This window comes from Balearica regulorum, chromosome 8 (genome assembly GCF_011004875.1).
Source record: "Balearica regulorum gibbericeps isolate bBalReg1 chromosome 8, bBalReg1.pri, whole genome shotgun sequence".
NCBI lineage: Eukaryota > Metazoa > Chordata > Aves > Gruiformes > Gruidae > Balearica > Balearica regulorum.
In genome coordinates this window covers 25,329,994-25,351,725 of record NC_046191.1, presented here as the reverse complement: position 1 = coordinate 25,351,725, position 21,732 = coordinate 25,329,994, and the positions used below count along the sequence as shown (strand labels likewise).

Here is a 21,732-nt window from a genome sequence, read left to right as displayed (position 1 = left end):
AAAAATCTCAAATATAGGGGTCTGCACTTGGTGCTTTTCACCCCCTTATTTCTTTTTTATAGCAGTTAGCAAAACCAGGCAAAAAAACTACTAGTAATTCAAGCATCTATAAAAAGAAAGAAATAATGAAATATCTGTAATACTCACCACTTCACCAGGTAGGTTGTTCAGGTCATTAAAAGGGGTTTCTAGAGTGTTTGTGTCAACATTTAGCAAAACCACATCCTCCAGTGATCTATTCTTTACTCTCTGTTGAGAGGGAAAAAAAAATAGTGGCTAAGCATTTTACTATGGCATCCTTCTGAAGTATGTTTTTATTATAACCTGCTAGATTAGAAACAATGATTTTATAACAGACGATAATGGCAAAGACAAAATTTTGAGCTTTAAATCTAGGATTTGTGAATTAGACACAGGATTCAGAGCAGCTTTTAACAGCACTTCCTCTTCATCAAACAGTAAGGTTATATTAATAATCTCTGAAATACAAGCATATTCAAGAAATCATTTCTTGAAAAATAAAATTTACACAATGCATAGGTAAATATATTGGAACTATACATACCTTACAACAACATTTCATTCTCCCAGATTTGTGAGAGAGGATGTTAATCATATAATCAGATGAAAAACAGAGTAAACTAAATAATTATTTGCAGATTTATGTAAGTCCCAGGCATGTGATATCTACTGGTATTGTAGAAGAATGGATGAAACAATCTTTCATCAATGGACTTGACTAGCAGTTAAGTATTAAACAATTTGTTCCTTTCAGGAAAAAAGGATAGAACTCTTTTCCATATGGTCCTACAATAATACATAATGGTGCAGTCCAGGAAATAATTCCAGAAGGAATTGAGTGACTTCTTTTTCAGACCAAGTCTTTCTGTTCCATTATTTTCTGATGGAATAAGGAACAAGATCCTAGTCAAGATACTACGATCAGTGCATGCAGATCGTAAGAACTTGATTTGAGAGAACAGAAGGCTATGCCTAGAGTTTAGAAGTGTACTTGATGAAGGCTCTTTTTTGGAAACACAAAAGTGCTAGTGGCTCAGACTGGGGGAGAACTCACCTCATCAGCTTCACAAATGTGAACTGATCCTTAGAAACTGCTTCAGCAGAAGGGTAAATCAAATAAAGTTCCCAAATCAATTATCTACTCTGCATGACAATCAGACTACACATGTAGGCTTAATGGTATCATCAAATGGTTATGGAAAGAGGCAAAGCTATTTATGACCCAGCCATTACTTACCACTTAGGTGAGTTCTATTGTTTTGTTGTATGTTTAAATCTACCTCTTGTTTTCTGGCAATACTCATTTCTAAATTAATAGTTATGAATGCTGTGGGATGAATGTTAGACTCAGATTTTTGGAGGGACAGGAATGTAAATTATCTGGGCAATCAGAATGATGCTGAATTCTGATCGATGGTGGCTCCAAAATAAATGTTAACTGTTCTTATTATTGTGAAAATCTGTTGCTGAACCACTAAAAAAGGCAGGAAAAAAAAAAGCTATCATTGAACCATTAAACAGACACAGAAACAAATTATGATGTAGCGCTTACATGTCTCCATAAAACACTTCAAAAACTAAGATTTCAGAGGGACATTTTTTACTTTGTAAACCATCTGAAGCTTAAATTTTCTAAGTCTGTACGCTAACAAACAGGGATTCTTTCTGAAGCATTGCCACTAGAATTATCATTAATGGCACACACCCCTCATGCTTACCAGTATGCAGAAGCATAAACTTACCTCTATTAAGCTTAAGTGGACGCCAATTAGATAAGGCATTGGTGCACTGAAGAAAAAAAATGGAAAAGACCAAATTATTGTTTTAAGTACTAACTACCACAACATTTGTGGAGGAAAAATATTTAAAATCTTGGCACATACAGTCCCTAGTTAACACTTGCTGTTTAAGCCTGTATTAAGTGTACACAGTTGCTACTGAAATTTTTACTAGACAAGGGAATTTTTTTTATTATTTTTTTTTTTCACTCTGCAGTAAAGATGACCACAAAAAAAAAGGTGCAAGGTGCTGTTCCAACTACGGAAGTATGAGCGAGAAGACATGTAAGGCTTGCTAACTGGCTTGTTGTACCTAGTTTCAATAACCAACCATACTGTATGGCAGAGCTAACTTAGAGGATCTTCCAAAAGTGGTCTGTCCTTAGAACTACAATGGTTTTAAACACCATTCTGGAGAATATGGTACCAGTTAGCATTACTCCACTGCAATGCAAACATCATTAACACCAGTTTTGGTTCTGAATGTGCTTCTGAAACCCTCCCTTGGTGGGTGTTTGGAAGCTGTATAATATTCTGTTTAACTCAAGACAGTAAACTTCTCATTTCCAATTTGGATAAGACAAGGAACTGTATTCTTAAAATAAAAAAATATCCACACAAAGCCTCTGGAGCGAGACCACCTGCAGTACGCATGCCAGAAACTGAATTAGTCAGGCTAATTTATCATGGTTTCCTATTATCTTCTGTTTCCTCCTCTGGTCAATGTGTTCTGGCAACATCTGACAAAGAATATACTCAGTATCCAGCGCTGAAGGGAAGAAACATCATCCCATCTTATGGGTACTGCAAGATTACTAAAAATACTCACTCCAGAGAAACGAGCGATAGGCTGGTTTACACAACTCAGTCCAAAATGAAATACTAAGGTAGCGGAGCGAAAAACAAAATAAAAATAATCTCTGAACAATAAATGGAAGGTAAGATGACTTATACAAAGTTACACAGATAACTGACATACAATAATTTCTCCCATTGTATTAATTCAATTACAGATCAGAGCCACTGGCACTGACCGATTGGCGACTGACTTCCTGAGGCCCAGGGAGAGCCTTCACTGCATCAGTTCACGTGGCCACATCAATTTGATCCCAACTCTGGGAGCAAAAGCAGCAATTCTCACCTGCCTGCGACTGCAGCAAGTTTAGAAAAACTTGCACACACTATGGATTAGCCAATTGCTCTCACTAACAATGTCCCACAGGAGAGGATCAATGCGAAAAAAACAACCAAACAAAAAAACCCAACCCACCAAACCAAACAAAACCCCACCTAAAACCCAGACTGAGGCCAAAACAAGCTTTCATCATGCTTACACTATCGAAATAAATGTTTGCTGAGACTGCAAACTGTCAGGGCTTAAGGTTTCTAGGCAATGGGTCTTCCAAAAGGGGAAACAGAGACCCTTATGTCCCCACACATCTTTTTCTTATTCCCAATATTGAAAAATTTTAGTACCTCCTGACAACTTCCTCCAGGCTAAGGCCTTATGCCTTTGCGGACTCAACACCAGTTACATGGAATCATAAATGGGTGTCCCTCCAGAGCAGAAAAGCATTTCTATTCAGTGAGGAATCAGACAGCTTTAAAATACTCTATAATTTTAAGAACGCTTCATACTACAAAACATATTTAACCAAGCCAATGAGGATGACTATGACTGACATTTAACTGAGGATTCTTCTGCTGAATATGTGGCAAAATAGGTCCTCAGGTTCATCGCATCAGAGTTATCTTAGCGTTACAAATAATGTGAACTGGAGAAACTACGGTGAAAACAAGTGCTGTATCATGTATGCAATTTATGCACACTTGTTTTCTTGTACACCGACACTGTTCTGGCAGCTGACTAAAAATAGCTGATGATTTGCTCCATTAATAAATCTGTCATTAAAAAGGGTAGTGTGTAGCTTTTTTCTATAGAACAAAGCAACGGCTACATCATTTCAATTTTCAGAAGTTAACAGAATAAAGGTACAAAGCTAATTAGATAAACACATCTTGAAAATGCATGAAATAAAAATTGCAGGTATAGAAAGTCAATTTGATCATTTTCAGCAAAGAATGAATTTTATTACTGCTGGATTCTGAAGCTTTAACAGCAGAGGTTTGTAACATGTACATGAAATTGCTCACTATGATACTATTGGGAGCTGCTATATAGTTTTTCTCTTGCTTATGCATGTTATTACCAAAAATGTTATTAATCTACAGCACCATTGCCTAAAATAATTACTATGTTATGCAAAACATGGAAGTTAATTGGAAAATAATCGTCCCATTCTCACGAAAACAGGCGTGCGTATGTCCCAATTCAGAAGAGACCAAATCTCATAAAAAGACATGTTGCAATTGTAACTTGACTTTTCTAATTGCATTATATTCTTAGCAGAGCATCGGTAGAACAGATGCTTTATCATCCACAGACAAAACTGTCATACATTCTTTTTTCAGTGACTTAGTTTGCCAAGAAATTATACAGAAATTTGATGAAATTAGCTTTCTCCTTTACAAAAATTAATTTTGTTCAAATATAATTACTGTATCAATGCTCAAACTTAATTGTAAAAGCTTTTTTGAAAGCCAACCACCCACTGGGCTGAGCTCAACAATATCTTTTTGCTTACTTAAATGTAGAAAACAAGTAGAGTCTTAAAAATATTCAGAAAATTCAATTTTTAGTACAGCTGAAGTTTTGAAGATAGTGGATTTGAAGCGTGCATTTCTCTCAAAGTATGTTGGATGATTAACATGCAAAGAAAAGTTGCAGGATCAGGGCCTATATTCAAACTAGTAGATTTAAAGGTATTTTATCTTTGTTTAAAAATAGTCTTACTCCCTTGGAATGAACAAAATTATCAAACTGACAATCTCCTACTTCATTTATTTGAATACCATTTCAGAACAACACTAAGAAAATGAGAGTTCATGGGAGACATCCCAACAAAGTCCAAGTGAAGGAATAATAATGTGGTTTCTAGGTATGAAAATGCATGTGAAGCTAAAAGAAAAACAGGCAGTTTTAATAAAAGAATTTTGCTCTAACAACATGAAAATATAAAAAAAGAATTAGAAAATTATTTTATTAATAATTTGCTCAGTCTGGCCTAGCACAAACTTTGACCTTATGAATTCATCAAGGTTTTTTAACTTGATATATTATATACCTATGAGGAAAATATTTATTCACTGTTAATATGCCAAAACATGAGGAAAGCTAAGTATTTTATGTGTTTTTATTACACTATTCCAACCTGTCTCACAAAAGAACCATTCAAGCCAGGCATGAGCAGACAAAGAATGTAAATGAACGAAAATCTGAGTTAAAAGGTCTGAATCATAGTTACTGTGGTAAATTGATCAATCATGCTTTTCCTTTCATGAACTTTGTGTTTCCATTTGAACATCTCTAAAAGAGGGAAACTTTTTTTTCCCCCCACTCTATTGTGCTACTGTGAAAAAGAAAAAAAGGATATAAATGAGTTTTACAAGTTTAAGGAACTCCATGGTTCTTTTTAATGAGTAAAAAAAATTCTCAGGTCACACCATAATGACCTAGAATCTCCACTATTATCATCATCACAAGCAGCTGTGTACAGCATCTAACATTATTATTTCTGGAAACATTATCTGTGCTTAGGAGGGGAAATAAAAAAAATCTTCTAGTATTCAGGATGCACTCTGCAGGGTACAGCTTGAAGAAAGGTGTTGATCTACCTCCTGAGCACAGCATTTATGGATACTGAAGAAATTACAAAGCTTCTGGCAGTAAGCTGAAGTAATACAAAAACTAAACAAATACATCCAAGCTCTACCTCCATCTTGGTGCATTTTATCAAAGCTAGGAAGAAAAACAATTAGGACAGAGTTTCTTCAAAAGAAAACTATCATTAAAGATGAAAGGCTTAGCTATAGTTGAAAGTAAAGGGAGGAGTGGGAAAAGAATATTTGATTTCTTTTTAAAAACAATAAATCATATACATATGAAGTATAGGAATTATCACAGAAAAAGATATACCATTGGCAAATATTGTAAACTTGAGGAAACACTATGAAAGAGACTTAAGGAAACTTAATGAGAATTTCTTTGAAAACAAGAAGTTCAATAGACTGGGTGGAGTTCAATGGAATATCAATATTTATAGGTTCCAGAGAAGAAAAAAAAAAAAAAAAAAAAAAACACCCGAAACACAAAGTCCAGCAAACATACAAGCATAATTTATTTCTGTGAAGAAAAACATTAGTAACACACAGACTTATGTTGGTAGGCATCTGACTTGGACTCAGTTTTTATATATAATAACAATTCCTGATCTCTAAAATGGCTTTAAACAGTTCATTTTTCCACCACAGATCCATAGGATCTAGTTAAAGTGAAAGTCTCCAGGGATGGATACTCCTGGTTTAGGTGCTTTAAGGGAAACTCTCATTTGGTATCTCTGGCACTACCACGAATAAAAGAAAGCAGATCTCTTCTTAGCCTGAAATCTTAAAACACGGGCATGTGGAAACATCATCCCTTGAAGGATCAGAAGTAACTCAAAAAGTGATTCTTTCTTGTTCGACTTAAAAATTTGCCAAAGCCATGAAGTCTGTCATGTGAACAGAAACACGTGAGGAGAAGAATTCTTATAATGAAAATTTTGGCAGTACCAAAAGGAGATTTTTAAGCTCTTTTGGGAAGGTGTTGTGTTGGATAGGATCGTGAACCTGTCTGACTAAAATATAAATATTAAATCATTGTATAGACCCAAGGGAAACATTGATGCCTACTAATGTTTGATTCCAGAAGAACTGATCATTTTTTTTCTGAATGCTTCTATCAGTATCATTTATCTCAAGTTAAAATAAATGCCAAATAAAAGAAAAACGTAACACAGCCACATTTAAGTACTGAATGCATTTTCTAACAATAAAACAGGAACAGTTATAAACATGATTCTAAATGCTGCATTGATAGTAATCAGCACTGCAATTCAAGGTACCAATTCAAACATGACGTAAAGGCATGCTGAAATATCTCTATTCAAGTCGTCACTTAAGCATTGACGTAAGTGCTTTCATAAACCGGATCCTGTGTATTTAGTCACATAAGTAATTAATGTTTCCATCAGTTACTTAGAATTACAAGACAGGTAAGAATCTCAGAAATGGGGATAACAGGTTAGCTGTCTTACCAGCAGTAGTCCAGAAGATGTGGAGGAAGCACTGGGATGTAAATGTGTTGCCAATACATTGGATATAACAATGCAGCTGACGCATGAACACAAGCAGTTAACTAAAAATAAAAATACACACACAGAATTGGCAACAAAAAATATGACTAAAAAGAAAATACAAAATCTTAAATTAACTTTTAGACAGGCAAGAATCTTAACCTCCACAAAACACCTATTAGAGCGTTTTTTAATTACTTGTAATTGCTTAACACATCCATGAAGAACTCTGATATACAAGTACATCATTTGCAAGAAGTCAGACTAACAAGTCCATTAAAAGCCCTGCTGAGTTATTTCCTTGAAAAAAAGAAAATAAACATGCACTACTTGATGTTTATCAAACATGGGTACTGCCATGAAGACACAGAACTCAAGTGCACCCCTGCCGCACTCAGCTCTGCTGAGCGGGAAAGACTCGGGAGTTTTTTGGTCCACATTTCTGCTATTTGGAACAATTGGAACTGATCTGAACATGCATGAAGCCACAGAAGAGCGTTAAACCCAGAAGCAGGATTAATTTCTGTTTGTGTCACTATCTTGATTTCCAAACTACCTTTAAAAAAGTCTGAAATGAATATTCCCTGTGACAGCAAAGCAACTTTATTACAATTTTCCAAAACTCCTTTCCCAAAGCAGAGACTGGCAAGTCTGGCACTGGCATCACCAGAAAATGATGGACTCCTTGACCAAGAAAGGAGGTGTTACAATCTGCTTACCATTCAAAGCCTGTTCTTCTAAAACAAACAAGCAACCGAGAAAACACCACAAGAAAACCACCCACTCCCCACAAAAATAATCTATGAAATTGATTAGAAATGTCGTCTAGTTCACTCCTTGAATGAATAAAACAAAATGCAATACCTAAAAAATTCAAATTTGTTCTATCAAATACCGCTTTGCTATCAGGGAGTCACTCAAATTTATTTTATTATGCAGCCACAGAGTTACAACAGAATGAGAAAATATCAAGACTGTGTTCAAAATTAAGTAGCCTATATCCGGCAAATAAAACATTACAAACCTCATAAAATAAAGAAAAACAAATTCACAACAAGGTAATGCCCAACATAGAGACACTAAGCTTACGGAAAAAGACAAGACTGTCCTAATGTTTTATATCACAACAAAATTACTATCTGAGGTTAACTTGATAATAGTGCTGTTTATTAGACATGTACTTTTACAGTAACAAAATGAAGAGCTAAAAATAAACTGTAAATCCTGTCCATAGAGCAAGTGCTAAAACGTTATGGATTTTACAGGGGAAAAAACCCTCTTTGTGGAACAGATCAACAGTTAATGCTTTCATACCCTGGCTGTCTTGGATATTTAGACTTGTAAATAAAAATTATACTGCAATTTTGTACATGCATTTTTACACTAAAAATGAAAAAAATAATGATAAGACCATGGCAGCAGAAATCACGGACAATTACAATTTGTGCAGCATAGTTTGCTCAGCACTCAGATTAATATAACACGATTAAATATGGAAAAGAAGAGGGTCTGAAAGCTCCTGAGGGATATCATTAGGGCAAATTGCCAAAGAATGAAACATGAGCCAGTCAGGAGAGTCTGGAAGCTGCAGTAGTACCAAGGGACTTGAATATTCGACAGTTGGAGCTTCAGTAATGTGTGAACTGCAGGTTAAGGTATCAGGAGACTCTGTTCGCTGACACACAGAATGTCACTATTGACCAGCGAACTGCCCGAGCCTGACAGCTACGCCACAGAAAGCCAAGTATATCATAATTCCATATTTAAACTCTTCATTTCAGATTAACATCTTGTTTCTTAGCTTTACATCAAACCTCTGCAACTGCTCTCATTTTAGACTTATAATAATGGCTATTTTAATAATGACTGTGTTGGTACTAAGAATTAATTGATTTGGGGGAAGAAATAAATGAGTATCTTATCCCTCTTTTACACAGTGGGATTTATGGGTTTTATTTCCATATTATCTCTCTCTCTAGAAACACTAGTAACACTACTGATAGCATAGTCGAGTATCACATTTTTTGCTATGTTACTCAAAATGAATATGGAATTAGTATGTCCACAGACTATTTATTGTATGTAGTATAGAAATTTCAAACTGCAACTACCTATATAAAAATTAGCATTTCATATATTTCAATTACAGACCGAAATAAAGCTGAGCATTCAGTTATACAGGATATCCCCCAATGTATACAGCCTCCTCTTCCCCCTCTTAATAGGCATCCTTAAATTATGAAATAAGATGACTATACTATTTGCATGAAGAAATATTTTCCTCTCTTATGCCTATGTCCGGGTTACATTTTAGTTCTCACTTTAACAGAGGAAGTGGATAATTCCTTAAAAACATTTGAAGTTTTATTAACTCTCTTGCTTTACAATCTATATTTTGGTGTGGCACTCAGATCGGCATCTATTTAACATTTGTAATTAATAAAACTACTAAATTTTAGCATTTCTAGCAGGAAAGGTAAAGATTTGATTACTTACGCATCAAGGTTTTGCTGTACTGTTCCTTGCTTTTCTATTTAATGACATCTTAATGTAACATATTATTTAAACATTTCCATCTACGCTGCTGCAGTAGGTTTCCAAACATTTTAGTATGGCACAAACATGTTTTATAATTTCCTGTTGTATACAGCCTGTAATACAAGCAGCTATGGGATTCTGTTGCTCTTCAAACTGTGTGACATTTTAATACTGTGCCAACTCTGCCTTTAAGCTAATACCGATAATTATGGATTTCATATTAAAAATTGCACACTTTCTGGCAAATTCTTTTTGCCTTTTTTACTGTTTAACAGTGACTGCATTTCCCAAATGCTTTAGCTATTTAAATAACTTACCTCTTTAACTTTTGACATATTCACCCTTCTAAATAGAATGGGGACTACTGCAAACCTTGCAATAACGCTGTTTGTCTTAAGTAAGCAGACAGTTCAAGAGATGTGCAAAGCATTTGGGGACCAGGCAGAGCCCGACTGCTTACATCAGAACACTGAGGTCTATACAGGCAACACTGGATTTGGAGGGGTGTCTGACAGCATCTGCGCTTGGGAGCGGAGCCAGGCACAGCCCTGGCAGGCACCCTGCCGAACGCTAAAGGAGACCGTAAGCTCCTGGGTGCAGAAATGAGCATCTGTTGCTTGACCAAGCGGTGAGATCTTTTGCGGAAAACAATTCTTCATACTATTTAGGGAAAAAGGCATTTGTATGGAGCCTGTCGGTTGATTGCTATCTATTCCAAAAGGAATTATCAAGATCTACCTTTTTTAAAAAAACTGCGAGATGTGTCATAGATCAAAAAATCTCTTTTTCAAGTCAGGTAGTCATTATCCTAAATTATCTTGAAGTCATCTTCAAGGCTGTGTACAACCTTACCTATTTTGCCAGTGACAACTGGAGATTACATCAACTGCAAACTGTGATCCCCTTTACAGATTAGGTTGTATATATAAGGTGAAAGCATCTGTCTAATAAAATTTGCTATATATTTACATATACACACAAATATATCATTGTTCAACTTTGCAGTTTGCTAAAAAAGTCTTAAATTATAGAAGAACAGTGCTGCAGAATCTAGTTACTGCAAATCTGATAGTTTATTACATGTTTTGAGGCAACAAATGATGAGACATTCTCCTATAGTGCACTGCACTGGAAAAGACCTACCAGCTTTGTGTTTCCATCCATAGTAAAATGGGCACGTAGTTTTTAAGTAAAGTTTTTGTCTGTTGAAACCCATTTGTCAATGTTGAACAGAACTTTTAATATTTCTGCTTCCAACAATTTTGAATTTTTTAGACTGTTTTTCTCCATTTCAAAGAATGTCTTCTAATTTAAACAACTTTTATTTCAAATATAAATATAATTATGGTTTTAAAACTGGTTTGAATAATGTGGTTTTAAATTACATAAACAACAGGAGTCAATTGACTTGAACTAGCTAAAAAAACATTTTTTAACAGAAAAATGTCAATATTCAACCCTTTAAACAGACAAATTTAATTTGAAATCCCTAGCATTTGCATTGGACCTGAAAAGAAGTTTCCTGTCCCATTCTATCAGTAATGAATTTCCTAACGTTACTGAGCACAACTGATAGTTTCAGTCTGTTTCTGACCTCTTCCAATAAGACACTGCAGCCAGCAAGGAAAGTATGTGGTGTTTTCTCCAGAGTTTTGTAGTGATTCTGGTACAAGAATTTTATATTTGTCTCCTGAAAAAAAAATAAAAATGCTGGAACTATGTGGCTGGTGATAACCCAGTCTCTCCAAATAGTGGGAGACCATGTTATAAAGTTAGTGAGCAAAATTCGTTATTGGCGACAGGAAATTGATTACTACCAAATCCCTGCAAGACTGAAATAAGGCACAAATTCTAAAGAACGATGAATTACTTTCTACCTTATGGCAATCAGCAGCCACTTGGGAAGGCTGTTGTTCAAAAATCTACGCACTGCTGAACAGGAACACTCAGGAAGTTTTAGTTCAAGACTTGATCAAAGCAGGTTTACCTGCTCCTGGGAACATGAAGAGTGCAGCTCCTCCCTACTCTTCCCATGGATGCAGTAATTCTGATGGGTGTATCTGCTACCCTGACGCTCACTTCCATCAATGAACCTTTCTACTCTGGATTTCAAAGGGACTGGCCCCCCCTTTTTTTATTTTTCTTTTTTTTTCTAATTTTAGTTTTTGCTAAAACACTGCAACATGTCTAGAGCCACACTACTTCAGCTAGAAGATTTTCTGCAAACTCACATATCATGCTTATTTGATAGCTATTATTCACATCACTTCAATGAGTAACATGAAAATAAGTATTCTGTATCCTGCACAAAACTTACCTGGCAGTTACTTTCTAGCTATATAAATTATTTTCTTCAAAGCCTTTCCTATAACCAAAGGTAGAGAGGCAGAGCATAGGTGGCTAGATTTGCACATACAGCAACACACAAACTAGAAAGACAGAAACTGATTAGCAGAATGTTGTCAGAAAGCCAAAAACAGCAACAGAAGTTAGACAAAACGCTAAAGTAAAATTAACCTGTGATACCGTACAACCTTTCAAAATCTACTGTAAGCAACTAAAGAACTACTGTGATAAAACCATTTCCTGAAAAACCCCCAAACACTGTCAATCTCTGTCAACACCATGTCCAGAAATGGGTACTGGTGTGCTCTCTCCCTCCTCCCTCACAGTCCCATTGGGCCAAAGAACTGCTTCCCTCCCACTGCCTTGACCAGACATATGTTGAAAGATGCCAAAGATTCTGTTTAGTTATCTCATCTACTTATTAATACCTATAGCAATAAATTGTAGGGGATGGGTCAGTGTTTTACTACAGTTCTAGTAGCTACCATCAACCTGGACCAACTCTTATAGCTGTTACCCCAATACTCCCAGTTCAAAAGAATTACTGAGAAACCACTATCTGCTTCCTGAAAGCGGAGCAGTCGTACCAGTGAAAAGAAACTTCTCCTCTGGATTAGTACAACTCTTAAGACTACCAGCTGCATTAGAGAGGCATCCATATCTAGATCTTGTTGGATCGGGAATGAGATCAGGCCCTAAACCCGTAACAGATACGTACCTTCCCATCCATTTCTTAAATGGAGGTGAGGGAGAAAGACTGCTGGGGAATAAAAGTGGGACGGGAGCCCTTGCTTTTGCCAGTTTGCAACAGAGCATAAATCCCGTCCCAGCTCTAAAGAAGAGTCAGACTAAATCATAAACTTAGTCCATTCTGCTTACATTGGTAAGAAGTCAGAAGTCACTGATGAAAAAAAATTTAGCCACAAAAAGGAACAGAATATACTGTCCAAGCCACAATATCCAAAGCTACTACTTATACATTTCTTTAATTTAGCTCCTGGCTAATCGTTTCTCATCTGCCACCCCCATAATCTTTAAGAAGAAAAAGAGGGAGGACCTTAAATGAGCCATAATGCATTTTCTTCCTGTTGGCAAGATGAGAGCCCCAGCTCTCCTCTCTCACAGAAAGCAGAAAGTGAAATATATTTCCAGTCCACAGATGAAAATTTCAACTTTTTCCATTGTGAAAATTAAATGTGAAAAAGAAAACACTAATATATTAAAAAAAAAAACCCTTATTGTCTCCTGGGTTTGGGTTCTTTAGGTTTGGTCATTTGGGGTTTTTTAGTATTATTCACTTCCTTTTATCATTATTTCTGGGGGAAGGAGAGGGAAGAGTAGAGTGTTATTCATGAATTTGACAGCACTTCATATACAATCAATTTCATTCTTTTCTTGCAATTCTTGATTCACAAAGCAGCATTATGGCATCATTCTTGTGCATTAGTTTGGAAGGGAGAAGAAAAGACTGCAGACACTATTTGTTCCTTGCCTATGACTCCAAGTTTGACATGTTTCCCAATAATGGAAGCTGAGCAGAAAATAAAATTGAAGTGGTAGTAGACAGGTGAGTGCTCAACAAGGAATACCATGGGCATACTGTGCCTATACTAAGAACCTACACACGCTTTTATGGATAATCAGAGGTATCTATATAACAAAGTAGGTGTGGGTGGCATAGAAAAAGCCACGTAATTTAATTCAGTCGATTTCTTCACTCCACAAAGGTTTTTAGTTTTTTTCATAGGTTGAAAATGAAACTTCTGGAAGTTAGTTGTCAGCTTTTATCCCTAACACGTTACAGATTAGGTTAACTAACAGGTCTCTTCTGATACTCATTTATCCTATAATAAACTAATTATGCTTCTTTATATCATCTGTTCAACAATTTCAGTTTCCTCATATTTCTTCATTTCATCTCTGTACATTCTTGATTTTTTTTTTATTCTCATTTTGAAATTCATTTATTTCCTAACTTCTTTATCTCTTCCTCTCTCACAAAAACACAGAACACCAAACATATGTATTTTTTGTTCCTTTTCCTGATCATCTCCTGACTCCCCCTCTCCTCCCTCCTTTATTTTATGACCTGTCTCCATGGAGGAAGGGCTACCCTCCCGTAAAATAAGGGAGTTCTGCAAACGTTTCTCGCTTCTGAAAGGAGAGTTTCCAGGAAAATAATTTTTATTACCATTTCCTCCCCCAGAGTAACTCCATGGTATGTTCTCCTGCCATACACTAATTAAGAAGCAGCAGGGAACAGCTTCCTGGTGAATAGCTGACAGACAACTTATTTACTGCAAGCAAGAGCAGAGATAACCACTGACTATGTTATAGTTCATCTCTGCATTGGTGAATTTGGGGGGGAAAAAAAGAGTGATAAAGCAGCAGTGACCGTGAAAAAGGGGAAATCTTGCCATAATAGCACATCAGAACAGAAAGCTGGTATTACACTGACACCCTTCAGTAACTCGTCTTCGCATCTTGCGCTTCACACAACCACTAATGACTTCAGAGGTACTTTTTTAGGACATGAGACAGTTCTGGTCAACAGACTACAGACTCTTTCACTTTCAGTTCTCATGCAGCCCAACCACAACGGACTCAGTACTTAAAAGCTTCTCTTAGATTGCATATGCCCACAGCAGCGCCTGCACTGGCTCTACACAGTAGTTTGTTCCAGCAGTTTTCACTGAATTGCCAAAGATTACATGAATTGGGAAAAAAAAAAGAGAAAAAAAAAGCAAAAAAAAAAAAAAGCAAAAAAAAAGAAAAAAAAAAGCAACCGACTTTTGTCCCAGATTATCTTAAGTGTGAAGTAGTGAAAAATTTAATTTTGAAATTAATTTGTAGATCTGCCTTTCTGTCTACACGCTTTTCTTTTACAGTGTGGGGTTTTTTGTTTGTTTGGGGTTTGTTTTTTTTTTTTAAATAAAACCCAGTGATAGAGTTCTTCATGTTTTAACACAGATGGCAGGTAATTTGCACACTGCAACTTTTCATTTTTTTCCTGCCTCTCATTAAAAGAAAAATAATTTTAATCATTTGCTGACCACACATTTCAATTTCTTTTCACAAATTCTTTCACAGTTTTTCCTCCTAAAACTATGCTGTGGCAATGTGAAACTTATTCTAAACTTCAAGACTGGGATTGCTTTCCAGGTCTGGCTGTATATCCTAACTACATTTTGATTCCATATTGACATCCCGCAGCTTCATTGCTAGAAGTTCACTTCCTATGGGTGTCTCACTGGGACCTTAACTGCACCCATAACACACACCTCTGCGCCAGTTTATCTTAGACTGCTTACACCTGAACTATTAAAAAAAAAAAAAAATTAACCACTACTCCTCATCTACTCCCAGACCAAAGGGTCTAATTGACCTAGTATTCCAAAATGAATTCTAATCATGCTTCTGGGAGCTCAGTGAGTATCAGCGGAATATCTGTTCTGCCTTGCAAGTTAATGATACATTCCCATCCATTTCTTGTTTTCCAAGAACTAAGTTAAGCTCTTGCACATTTCTGCCTGCTATGTACTACATCACAGGAATCTGAGATACAAATCAGATTTTAAATCTATCATTTTTTGAATTATTGGAACAGTATTATTTACAATGGATCTTCCATACACTTTCTAAATACATTTTTAGATAAGATTGTGACTGCACAACAGTGCACAATTAAAATAAATGGGATGCTATAGTTCGTTTAATCAGACCTGGGAGCATCACCCTAGCATAAGGCAACGTGAGGACATCACTAAGCTGTATGACAGCTCCCAATGCCACTATTTTCTCCAACATGGAAGGCCTGTATGGAGCCAATTGTTCCACTGTCTTGGATCCTTAGTTTGCACCAGAGAAGCAGCTCCATAAATAGCCAGCTTTGAACTCAGAAACATAAAAATACAGAAGAGGAGTCTTCTGCCTTTCCAGGCTCCACACCAACATGCACTGTGATCCAAAACCACATCTCAGCGAGCTAGCCTAGTCACAAAATGCTGCTTGGCAGGCTTTTTAACCATATCCATGAACCTCCAACATGTAAACTGCAGAGAGATTGAAGTGAAGTGAGATAACCACCACAGTTGTTTTCTGATTCAGTCAACAATATTACTGCCTTGGGACATAGGGACTTTGGAATAAACTCAACATCTTGGATTTCGAGTCAGATGCAGGAGGAGCAAAGTGATTCACAAAGACAACATGTTTAGAGTAAGGGGTGTTTCGCTTTCTCTAGCGCCTGGTATTACATTCTCCAAGGAGCCTCCATATCTTGCCACTGCCTGAGTGACCATGGACAGTGTGACTATACCTGAACAAGGCTGACGAGGCAAGGAATGTGAAGCCACTGCTCAGTCCAACTCACTATAGCAACTGAGGGCAACTGCAGAAAGCTGTCTTTGCCTATGGGCAACAGTAAAAGTGATTCCACAAATATATGCGTGTAAATTAACATTCAGTACTCATCCACTACAATAACAACAACAAATCAAAACAGAAACAAAACAAACAAACAAAAAAAAACTGGTCTCTTTTATTGACATCTACGTTTGCTTTTTTTCCCCAAAGAAACCTACAGCCAGCGCAAAGCAAAACTTTGTAACCACCATGCTCTCAGCCACATCAGACTTGTATTACCTGAAACAAATACTGGTCAAAATGGAGATAACGTTTAGACATTTGCTTTAAAGTGTAGCATCCCTTCCACCTGCCAATGTAGGCCGCAGAAGCTACACTCTAGTTAGCATATTACTGACAGGATGATGAGAAAGCTCCTGTCAGACACTGGCCAGCCGGGTGTTTGAGACAAAACGCACAGCCCCAGCTGACTAGTTAGGAAAAGACTGGTGAGGTACAATTACAGAGGCATATGACAAGCTTTCATGCTTGAGTGACTTGAGAACCGATGACATGGCTTTAAACAGCAATCCTTCCTACCTCCGGTCACAAAACAGCAATAAGTCAACTGATGCACTGTTGTAAAATCATGATTTATTCCTTTGCTTTGAATACATGAGAGTGTGGTATGATGTTCTGGTAGACTACCACAGCAGGTGCACTTGGGGCCGAAACATCTAGGGCCTGCCTCCAGCATGCATAAAATCAATGCTGTTATTCAGCCTTCCTGGAAAAGCCAGCCCCAGCACTTTAATAATTTATAGAAAGATTGAATTAAAAAATTATTCACACTGAAATACTCATACAGCTCCATGCAACTAATAAGAATACATGCAGATGTAGTGACGTGTGAGAAAACGGTGCTGCGTAAGAACATACAGCGTGACATTTAGGAAAGGTCTTCCTTTTACAGCTCAAGTGAAACAACTAACAGCCACCTCTGTGAATAGGTCAATTCCTTTGTTTCATTCATCCTTCCATTTAATCCAAAGCCATATGATTTGTTTCTCTTTCATAGTTTACTGTTCAAAAGCCAGAAATGGTAATTTTTGCAACAAACAGATCTTACAGAGCGTAATCCTCAGGCTAGCTGAATCCATCTCACTCTAACACTAAGCCTGAAGCAAGCTGTGAGGTTGGTGATAATCACATTATTAAAGTGGTTGGAAAGTCAAGCTAATAAAAGAATCAACAGTTAGAACAAATAATGACCCAGAAGCTACACCAGAAAAGAGTGGTGGGAAGTTTCCACTTACATCTTGGTAGTAATTGGTAGGGCAAGTAGACAAAGATCTCCAGCAAAGGAGTTTTTAAAGGGAGTAAACCCACAGAAAATCAATTTAAAGAAAGATGCAAAGAATACATAACAATTGCAAAAATCAAGATGCACACAAAACAAAGCCCGCTTTGCTGAAATAAAATATAAGCTGACAATTGAAACACACCCTCAGGATAAAATGGTACTTCTCTCTTCATTTTTCCTTTAAATTAAAAACTCTACTCAACAGTTTAAAACAGGCAACCTGCCTCTCTCTTTGTGTTTTTTATTCCAAAGTAAACCTTCTTTTTAAATATAGTGTCATTTTTCCCCCTTTTTCTGTAACAGGACTGATCCTGTATTTCAGTATAATGAAAGCATGAAATTTATCAGGCAGAAATGCTAAACAAAGAATCCCTGTACATAATTAAGTGCAGTTTTCCATTCCCGGCCCCCCACAAGAAGGGAGAGGAGAAAGTGAGCAAGGCCTTGAATTATGCCTTTTGTTATCAGTCACTGCCCCGAGATAGTGAACCGAAACAGAGCTGATAACTCGAAGGTGACATCACAACCCAGTCTTCATGAACTGACATAAACACTTGATATTCAGTTAACCCCAAAGATAAGGCACAACTCCCTTAACAGAAAGTTGTACTTGATAGCACTATTTTTGAACAAATAATCTTTTCAAGTATCAAGCTGTAATTTAGGAGTATTAAAACACAACCTTTGCAACACCAAGTAACAGTTTGCTGTATTTTGTACGCAATAGTAAAACAGCACAAAGCTAGCAAATGCTAACGTCCAAATACACTCCATTTGCTTATTTGTATTATATTAAGCAATCCAACATTTTAAAGAAGAAATATCTTCTACCAAAAAAAAACCCATTTAATCACTCTTGGCAATTCAATTAAATTCTTATAGGAGATACTGAGTAGTGTTTCATTTATTTTTTTAAACTATATAGCTCTGTAAAGAAGTGAGCCTCATATCAGTCTTATTCCATTTATGAAAGAAATTAACAGGTAGCAGCTCTCACTGAAGTTCCTGATAATCCAGGTCTATTTCTTCTGTTTATCAGAACTCAGTAGTGCAAGTGAAAATTAACCCAGTCCTCTATCAAAAGCGGATCAGACATGATGTGGCAATAATTTCATTTAGCTATGACTCAAGTAATGGTAGTAGACTGAAAAAATAACCAGAAGACAGTGAAATTGATATGCCATCTCTTTGTGGACTTGACCTGCAATCTACTATTTACATTCACATTTTGGAGACATTCTTCAGGATGTCCAAATGCCACTACAAATGTCTGCTATTCATACCTAGGAGACTCCAGGAGAGTGACTTAAAATATTTTCAATTGAGATGACTATTACTTCATGACAAGGTTTGGAATAAACAGCTGAATTTTGAACAAAGTTTAAGTTTCTCACAACCAGCATATAATGTCTGTTGTTCTGTAATGACTCGCAAAGAGTTTGGAATCTGAACATAGAAATAAGGTGGTCTAGATCAGCGCAGCGTGATTCTGATACTTCCTCTTGTCTTGTCATATCACAGCAACAGAGATCAGCTGAGATGTTCAGCCTAACAAAAACAAGTCTTAAGAGGACCCAAATGGAGGCTGAGAGTACGATTCTAAATCATGTTAAGCAGACGGACACGTGCCCACCTGCAGAATGAACCTTCCACAGGCACAGAGCTGCCATTTTGATTCCTATCTCCTCTCTACTGGAGCAGTAAAAGAAGTTTGATCGGGGCATCATTGGAGCTGAGGCTTTTTTATGGTGTTTTGCTTTTTTTTCTTTTTTCTTTTGTTTTTTTTTTTTTTTTTTTTTTTTTTTTTTTTTTTCTTTTTTTTTCTTTTTTTTTTTTTTTTTTTTTTTTTTTTTTATTTTTTTTTTTTCTTTTTTTTTTGTTTTAACATAGCAAGCTGGGTCCCAGCTTTGCAAACTGGAAAAAAAAAAAGATTCCACAGTTTTGCTACATCATGTGAACTTCTACTAAGCCAGGTTCTTTGAAAGGGCTTTCCCTTCATATTCTCTTTGCCCATTTGGGTGGTCTTATTACTGTGTTGTAAGGCCCAATTCTTCCACTAGCCATTTTGAGAAGGGGGGCAGGGCGGGGGGGTGTGTGTGGAAGTGTGATAGAATATGGAAATTTCCTAAGATAAAGTAGTGGTGGTTAAAAACTATATCCTAGACTAGTAATTTAAAGATTGCTTATATTCATTCACTGTTTATTTTTCTGGTTTTCAGTTTTTCATGTGGTGTCTGCTTCCATGACCCTATGTTTCCTTTACTCTCCAATCACCATGGACTGACTTTGCTCCATATTCTGCAAACCACTGGTAAAGTGCTGGATTTGTGCATTCCCCTAACTGCAGCAGGGATCACAGATTCAGGGACCCAACACCGTGGTGTTTTAAAAACAATAAGAAGTCAGTGATACAATTGCTACTGCTACCTAGAATTGCAAAACCTGCCAGCCTTTCATGGCAATTCTGAATCTTCTCTATCTTCAATTTACTTTTGACTCAGAAGAATTTAAAGGGGTTTTTTATCCACTATTTATAATCCAAAAATTCCCACCTCTTACATGCACATGTACATATTGGGAATTGTCATCTGCAAGTCTTTGAAAATATTAACTTTTAGTACTATATCCAACTTTGTACCTATATTTTGAAAATAATGGTTCATTTATTTGGTAGGACAACTAGCAGTGTTCATGAACATAAAGATTGATTTTCCACCATATTAAACAAAAGCAAAGCCAAAAAAAAAAAAAAAAAGAAAGCACATTACACAAAAGGTTTTATGCAGTACTGTTGAAAAAAAAAGGTATTTTCAATGACTGTGCTTAACAGGCTAAAGACTCTGCATAAAAAATACACTCTATGATGAAAGTTGGTTATAAAGTGACAGTCTTGTACTAATGCAAAATCAATCTTGGGAATATTTTCAAAACATAGGATATTTTAAAAACTCATAAGATTCTGTGAAGAGTAGAACAAAATAACATCTGAATATTTAAGTATACTTTCAAAATGAAGCACAATATTCTTTTATTAAGCAGTCTAAGCAGGCATAAAGGGGAAAAAAAAAATAATGCGGGCAGTAGCCTAAAACCTTTAATAAAAAAAATGCTATTTTGAGTTGTACATTATTATCCATCTGAAGAGCTGCTCCAAATCAGAGCTATTACAGTATGCACTCCCAAACCACTCTAACAAAGATGAATCTACCTATTACCAGGTTAGGATAGCAGCTATTATTATGGACCCTTGATTTCTTTCAAGTAGCTCCAATGGAATAAGCCACAAGTGAATAATAAAGATCTTATAATAGCCCTTAAGAATTCTTTTTAGGTTAGAAGGCACAGAAATGAACTCAGGAGAGTTAGAGAACTCTCATCTCCTGATAAGAAAAATAATTAACCTGACTTAATGTATCTGAGTAGGTCTTATATAAATCAGACTTTTGTACTTCAAGAGCCAGACTAAAACCATATATCAGAAAAGTATGTAGATATTGTCTTATAAGTACACATGGAACATATCTAAAACCACAAAGGTCTGTAGGTCATTTTGTGAAATGTTCAATATATTCTACTTAAAAGGAGATGTGTGAAGTACTTACAGTGCTTAGTTTGCTAGAGGTAATAATGATTCGTCTCTCATGCAACATACTGGCATAAAGTTGCAGCATGTTGTTCACATCCACAGCAACAAAATATTCAGTGAGGTTTCTCTGTTTAAATAAATAAGATGTTAACAATATAGCAACAGTAGTAGCTGAGTGGAACATTTTATATATTACTCACAAAATTTCTTGTTTAATTAGTAAGTGGGGAAAAAACCAACCCAAAACTATGAAAGAAATCCCCTTGCATTAAAATTTGCATGCTTTAAAAATAATTGATTGGGCTTTAAAGCCAATGAAAAACTAACTTTGGTGTAAGTAATTAATATTTTGCTCATTTGATTACACTTGTGAATTTAGATTTCCCCTTTTTTTTTTCCCCAAATTTGAAAAACATATGAAATTTGGTATTATATCAGTAGCACCATCTGCTATTAAGGTAACCATTACTTAGTACCCAGGAACAGATCTTCCACCACTGCAATAACTGTTCTGTCATAGCT

General features: G+C 36.1%; 1 protein-coding gene across 5 annotated transcripts in view; it reads right to left on the bottom strand.

The window, feature by feature from the left end:
• Nucleotides 1-21,732, bottom strand: part of DENND1B (DENN domain containing 1B) — a 161,443-nt gene that overhangs the window by 55,208 nt on the left and 84,503 nt on the right. For all 5 annotated transcript variants that reach the window (XR_012836571.1, XM_075760165.1, XM_075760164.1 and 2 more), the window contains 4 exons: nucleotides 21,227-21,337; nucleotides 6,995-7,095; nucleotides 1,764-1,809; nucleotides 148-249 (listed from right to left, as the gene is read on the bottom strand). Coding sequence is in view for 4 of the 5 variants with exons in the window: in XM_075760165.1 (XP_075616280.1) it covers nucleotides 148-249; nucleotides 1,764-1,809; nucleotides 6,995-7,095; nucleotides 21,227-21,337 (360 nt within the window). In the remaining variant the exon portion in view is untranslated. The remainder of the gene's footprint in view (nucleotides 1-147; nucleotides 250-1,763; nucleotides 1,810-6,994; nucleotides 7,096-21,226; nucleotides 21,338-21,732) is intronic.